The sequence below is a fragment of the Branchiostoma lanceolatum genome, chromosome 8 (genome assembly GCF_035083965.1).
Source record: "Branchiostoma lanceolatum isolate klBraLanc5 chromosome 8, klBraLanc5.hap2, whole genome shotgun sequence".
NCBI lineage: Eukaryota > Metazoa > Chordata > Leptocardii > Amphioxiformes > Branchiostomatidae > Branchiostoma > Branchiostoma lanceolatum.
This window is the reverse complement of record NC_089729.1, coordinates 17,472,478-17,479,177: the sequence shown is the minus strand read 5'-3', so window position 1 is coordinate 17,479,177 and position 6,700 is coordinate 17,472,478. Positions and strand designations below refer to the sequence as shown.

At 40.5% G+C, this 6,700-nt stretch overlaps 2 protein-coding genes across 7 annotated transcripts in view; both read left to right on the top strand.

Moving 5' to 3' along the window:
* Positions 1 to 696: 696 nt before the first annotated feature.
* LOC136440780 (nuclear protein 1-like) lies at positions 697 to 2,675 on the top strand. The gene is made up of 3 exons (XM_066436890.1): positions 697 to 902; positions 2,338 to 2,521; positions 2,638 to 2,675. Exons 1-2 carry the CDS (start codon positions 806 to 808, stop codon positions 2,478 to 2,480), a joined length of 240 nt encoding a protein of 79 aa, XP_066292987.1. The 5' UTR covers positions 697 to 805; the 3' UTR covers positions 2,481 to 2,521; positions 2,638 to 2,675.
* Positions 2,676 to 3,749: 1,074 nt separating this feature from the next.
* LOC136439940 (sodium/calcium exchanger 3-like) overlaps positions 3,750 to 6,700 on the top strand; it is a 65,528-nt gene continuing 62,577 nt past the window's right edge. For 3 of the 6 annotated variants that reach the window (XM_066435623.1, XM_066435622.1, XM_066435620.1), the window contains exon 1: positions 3,751 to 3,917. The gene's annotated coding sequence lies outside the window, so the exon portion shown is untranslated. Of the gene's footprint in view, positions 3,918 to 4,074; positions 4,253 to 6,700 lie in introns of those variants that run through there. The other 3 variants (XM_066435621.1, XM_066435616.1, XM_066435618.1) reach the window with 2 other exon arrangements.

Here is a 6,700-nt window from a genome sequence, read left to right as displayed (position 1 = left end):
AATATGTAATGCAGAAGAAGTGCCCATGGAAAATTCTAGGAGCCTTCGACGATTTAGTAGTTGGTCTTCTGCTATTCCGCGTCAATTTTGCTATCGTGGTACTTAAAAAGGCTAGGAGATATCAACTTAATCAAGGCGGAAAAATTGCTTAGCGTGATGTTGAGATGTAATTTTCCTTGGCGTAACTACGGACAAAATATGGCAGCACTCTGGTGTTTGTCAAATTTTACAACGATTTGAACCTTTTTTGTTCCGCCTAGAAAGAGGAAGTTACCTCACAGAAGAAAAACATGCCTACACTATCCTTGTTAACCTTCACACCCGCTAGTTTCTCACCGAAACCCGTGGAAAAAAACACCTGTTGCGTCAGGCACACAAACACACACGTAACCTGGTGAATCATTGGCCGCCGTCATCCTCTTAAGATAAGCTTATATGAATCATGGCGACTATATCGGTACTTTGAACCTTCTAGATCAACCATTGTGGACGTTACAACACGCCACGTGGAACAGGAGTCCAGTCATGGGACTACCGTGTCTATGTTTCAAAACAAACCCACCCACGCAACAGCGTTTCTGATTGGTTCTACTGTGTCCTTCCGTTGAGATGCCCTCACTGATCGTCCAATGGGGCGGCGTATTAGTGACATCATTGTTTGGTGCTGTCGACGATAAAAACAGGTTGGGTTGCGTACAGAGCTCACAGTTGTTTTGGTCTATCAGACTATCAGACCTCGCACCTTTTCGGAGCGGTTTGGCCATTTCGTTGCAGTTTCCCTCGCGTAATTCTGACGAATCTCGACATGTCGAGTCCACAGGACGGTATGCAGTTTTTTGAGAGCAACTACTATGACGAATACGAGTATTACAACTTCGACACTGACAAAATAGTTGCGTCAGGTAAGATATTTTGGTCTTAACTCTTACCCTACGTAGTAAAGGGGGTCCACATAAGCCTTTTTCTTCAAAATTATCGTTTGCTGACTGTATTTCAGTCCACAGAACGCTAGACGTCTTGAAATCTTTGTGAAAAGGGGCGTATACGAAGCAGCCAACCTAGACTTAGTGTTGTTTGGCGACATGCCATTGTTTTGGGCTTTACGGACAAATTCTTTCGCGACATTTTGTCTGGCAGCAAGGCCTTCGGCATACTTGTCCTGATAATACTCGACTCGGGACATTCCCAAGACCCTCATTTCGGGATTCTTTGCGATGTTTCTGTTGATTCAACATTTCTTGAAGACTAGTTCGTGAGAAACACGGATGTATATGTGGCATGGTCACGTACTGTATTGTATAAACTTTAACCTTCAAACAATTAGTTTATGCTGGAAAGATTTTCTACCTGGGAAAGTCACAATAGTGCCATTGTTCTGAACACGTGACTGGTGGTGACCTCTACTTTTGTACTTCGGTGGTTGAACAGTACAAATTTGGGTGACCTTTTGTTGGGATGTTATTTGAAGAGTTGGAATTCCTTTCCGCTACACAATCTAGATAACATCCTTAAAGCTCCACAGATATGCCCCATTTGTTTTAATCTCCAAGCAGATCTACACGGTGCATAGAAAATCGTATATGCTAGCCAGAGAAGCTCCAGTCTGCATGCGAGCTTATCTGACTGACTGGAACTTCTCTGGCTAACATATACGATTTTCGGTGCACCGTGTAGATCTGCTTGGAGATTACATTTGTTTGCCATTATTCGTTTTCGTTGGGGATAATCAAACGTCATACAAATTTCTAAATGAGAAATAACTAGTCTCTGTTGGATGTTGCATGGCTAAGTAAAACTTCAGAACGAATGAAGCGCACTTTTAACATTCGATTAAGCTGAACGACAAAAGTTCTTAATTCTTGTGTATTCATTATTTCGATGTTTATTGCATTTTAACAATTAATCATCTGCTAACACCTAGTTTGACAGACTCTATGATGCAGACGCAGATAGATTTGTTAGGATGGGCTAGAGCGTATAATCTAAGAAGCAACAACAAGATACGCGCGTTCCAAACATCCCACCGATGTCTTCAAAGTGCTTTAGGCGAGCAAGTTGGTCGTCCTTCTGTTCCAGCGCATTGCTTTTGGGAGATTACTGATTTTCGACATTCTTCCTTTTATGGCGACAGAAAAATTCAAACGAATTGAAGTGGGAGGAAACCCTCCGGACATTAACTTAAAAAAGAGGATATGTTTTTAAAATAGAAAAGGGAACTTTTACCGAACAGGGAAGCTAGAAACAGCTAATTAAATTCTTTGAACGGATTCGAATAGCCCTATAGACACGTTGTTCGCTGTCATTAACGTCTTGTTTGTTTGTTTTTCGTGGCTTCAGGACAGGGAAGTGGCAAAGGCAGGACGAAACGCGAACAAGAGCTGCACAGTCAACGTTTCGACCCGTGTGGAAACGTCAGGATAACCGTCACAAAGTTCCAAAACACAGAGAGAAAGAGGAAGAATTCTAACGACAGGAGCTGAAACGCCATCTAGCGGACTTCACGGGACGGACAACAAAATGGGTACGTTTGCTTTGAGTGAATTATCTTGCTACGAAGAAAGTCTTCTGCTTTTGAGATCTAAGACTCACTAACTTCAAACACACATCTAATAGACTTTTCCATTTTCCACCCTGCAGTACCGACACAAGTCGACAGAGGCCACTGGAAGTCGGTGTTACCTATATGGACCTTTGTAACTATCGAACGGACTTCTAATGAGCAAAGGATTGCGGACATTGAGCACCAACGACAAAGCTGACTGCTTTGAAATGTCAGAGCTATGCGAGTCACTTGGTGACCTGTAGATTTTGTACCAGTTTGTTTGCACGGGCATAATAGTTGAGCTGTAGTAGCGATGGTGCTCTAGTATCCACGTAACAAACACGTTATGTTTACTAGCAGTTAAGCGAATAGTCTTATCGCTAAGTGTCTCAGTAGTAGGTGTAACAGATGCTCTTTTTCCTTTGGTATTTGGACTGAGTTTGGATATACCGTTTATCTTCTAAGACACTTTGGAAAGAGCTGAGATCAGCACAGATGGTGCTAAGGATATCTACTGAAGTCGCACATTACGATAAGAACTGTATTTTGTCTTAAGACATATTTCTTGTACAAACACGTGAAGTTTATATAATAAACTTTCCAAAAGCACATGGTTTGAGTCCTTTGATCTTGCTGGGGCTGGGTTATGTTTGAAATGAGACGTTCACAACAAATAATTTTAAAGAGTATTTTTCACCAATAGAATTATTGGCAGATAGTTTTCATTACATTAGCCATTTTGCAAAACACATCTCTAAACTTCTCAAAGTTGACTAGTTTTTCTGTAACTACCGAACATTTGTTTACAACTCTGCGGAATCAGAAAAACACAAAAAGAGCAGAATGCTCCACCGTTATTTCTTTGGTCAAGACATTTAACGTTACAACATGTGTGCATGTTATCACTAAAATCCTGTCCCCAAAGCAAAGAAACAACGACAGTACAAATACGTTGATGAAGGTTAGACATCCAGGTAGTAAGATACGCCAAAAATTGTTTGAAAATTCAAATTTTAACTATTTTTGACAGTACCAATATAACCTTCTTGCGGTTTGTAGCCAAACATCCTGGTAATGGAAGTTTGCTTCAGAACCAAGGACAGATATTTCCAACACGGTGTAGCAGCGACCTCTTTCAACCCTTGATTGAACTGCAGTCATATTTCATCCGTCCCGCCGAGTAGATGGGCGGGGCTGACCCCTGACCACACCAATCATCTGCGGCCCGGGTAGCAAACCGTGCGGCGGCGCGCGCCACCTGAGCTACCTGATCCAACCTGCCCGCCGCCTTAACATCTCTACAACCCGCCTTCATACAATCGCAACATTGCCTTCAACGCAAGAGAAAACGCTTGAGAAAGAAGGCAACCTTAAGGTAGGTAACGCTAGATAAACACGAGTTATAATGCTAGAATCCTAAGAAATCGAGAAAAAAATCGTCTTGCCGACTCTTGCGTATCAAGTACCCAAGAAGCATCTTCAATTTGTTTGGAGTTGTCATGGACACAGTCTACGTGCATGTTGGTGTGTTATGTTACACCTTTACGCACAGGTGACTGTGCCGCATAGTGTTACACCGTCCCGAACCTACCGGGCGATCCTTTAGAGTGATAAGTTCGGATCGGTTCCTCAGCCGTTTTACGTCATTGAACGGTGAAATCATCCGATACCCTTCAAGCCAGTTCGACCGAAGAACGCGATCTTACACAGGTAAGTACTGCAAGTCTGTCTCCTCAAACGTAAGCAGACAACTGTGATTATGAACGGAAAGCCCCCCTGCTCCCATTCTGGCCATATGTCTATTACATTCTGATCATGTCAGCAGCGCAGTTAAAGATGATGGGGCCAGTTCTACCTCCTTCTACAATCCGAAGGGTGGTTGTGCATGACTAAAGCGTTGTAGTCTTAGATGTATGCCATCGCGGAAAGAGGCCGGCACAGGAATTCCAGTCGGTCTGATGGACATCCAATTGATTTCCAATGGTCTAGGGGAGTGATTTGAACGTTATGATATAGAGACCTTACAGGGGGAAGAAGTAGGCATTCTTGACGTGCCTTCGAAATTCAAATGATGTTTCCAAGTCTATGTGCATACTGTAAATAATACATGTAACGTTACTTGTTAGAGTTATTTTCACACGGTTAAGATGATGGCTTTTGATCAAAGCTTTAGCTTGATATTCCTTGGCATTGTTTACAATAAGGGAAGGTGGTAAATAAACAAAACAGAAACAAACCCTTACATCGTATGGAAGTCTTTTTCTTGTTGGAAAATTTGGGCAAAAGTGGTGATGTTGCTCAGATGCAAGAAAACCCAAAGTTCTGTGGACTAGAGGTTTAAAGACAATTCTATGTTTATCTTCAATATACCAGGTAAGTTCTTGGGAGTTGCATTAATATTCTAGTGTACATATCAGTCTATATGTTCTCTTTAGACCAATGACAATATAATCTCTTTGTAGGTAAACTAAGCAATGGTTGGATATCTTTGGAATCATGTTTCTCAAGTGTTGTTTTTTCTCCAAAATCTGTATGTTGTGCTACGGAATTCAATGAACTATAAGTAGGAGGTATGCCATCAATGTTTGGCCTTTACTTTTTTTTTTCAAATTTGATCTTTCCAAACATCTTCTACACTGATGCCATATCATGGCTTCAATTTTCCATTTCTATAATTTAAGTTTGATCGCAATATTGAGAACCTAATGTTCTAAGACCTTTCAAGATGTCCATGTAATCCATGTAAATGATGTCTACTGTTTTGAAATTGTTGTCTGGCAAGTGCGTATGGTGAAATGAACACCTTGCTTTCCTCAAAAGGTGTGAAAACTGCCTGCAGTCATGTATTGTGTGGATACTGTATACCGTATCTTGTATTGTTCCCAGTTGTTAGACTTAGGAATCCAGGCAAAACCTTTTGCATGCCCTGAAATTTCACTACAGTGGGTGTTGTGACTGTGAGCTCTTCCCTTAGTTACCCGGTAATGCTTTATGATAATCCACACTCCAGTAGTCATGTTGTAAGGTTTATTGTGCTTATTGAAAGGTGAGGCACACCTAGTGATCCACACAAACACCGCTGGAAGCTTTGGTCGCTGTGGAGTTTATCACCATGGCGTGATGAATGTTTAATAACCAAATGTAATTTTAATGTCTGACGATAAAATGTAACACATCAGACAAATGCTTTTATTCCAATGAGTTCAGATATAGTAAATATTAATAAGTGTTGTTCAGTAAAGGGCTGTTTCATATTTTGCAAAAGGAACTAACAATAGTCCACTGAAAAAAATTCATACTAACATCATAAGCCAATTCCAAGAGTATAGGATATTCACCCCCTTTGATATACAGAGATGTTGTGACATGATTACAAATCATATGGACATTTAGTATTGCAAATTACGATGAAAATTTGTAAAGTTGAAAATTGTCACACTGACTGTGAATTGTCATAAATCAATGATTTTGTTCAATCGTAATACCAGCACATGTTGCTTAAAGTTAGACGAAACCTAATTGTTCACAGGTCACCCCTTGCTATTTACCCAGTGTGTTTGCTGATCAACTATGTCAACATGGTCATTGTGACTGTGATTATCCCATTTTCGACATACATTCCTTTTAAAGAGTCCACTCCAAGATCCATACGTGCACATACTTTGTTTTACCAAAACAAATTTCTTCATCATTGACTCTTTATTGCAGGAAGTCTATTTTCAGTCCACCTTGCTATTTGCTAAAGACATTATATTTCAAGTGGAGTCCAGGATAATATAGAGGGTCTGCAAGCTGGTTGCACACAAAGTATTTCAAGCAAAATTTTCGATTCAGAATAATTCTCCATGGTTGTGTTACTTTCCTTTTCTTGAACTTGAATGTGAAAGAAAAAAAAGGCTGCTTGTTCTATCTTAGATGAGATGACTAGTATTCAATTTGCGGCACTTTTGTTGATAACTCCCAACCCAACAAAATATAGAATACCGTTACTACCGTAAATGATAAACATTCCGTTGCCAAACACTCATTAAGTAAATTCTTTGCTCATCATTTCTTAGAAGTACAAAATCTCCTGGTGACTGTTAGCATCAGTTGTGCCATTCATATTCTACACGGCTCTGGGTTTATGTAAGCTTTCTGGGAGCTAGGATTTATGAA

Coding starts and splice junctions, on each gene's coding strand:
- LOC136440780 (XM_066436890.1), top strand. CDS start 806: ATGTCGAGTCCACAGGACGGTATGCAGTTTTTTGAGAGCAACTACTAT. Junction 903..2,337: donor TGACAAAATAGTTGCGTCAG/GTAAGATATTTT, acceptor TCGTGGCTTCAG/GACAGGGAAGTGGCAAAGGC.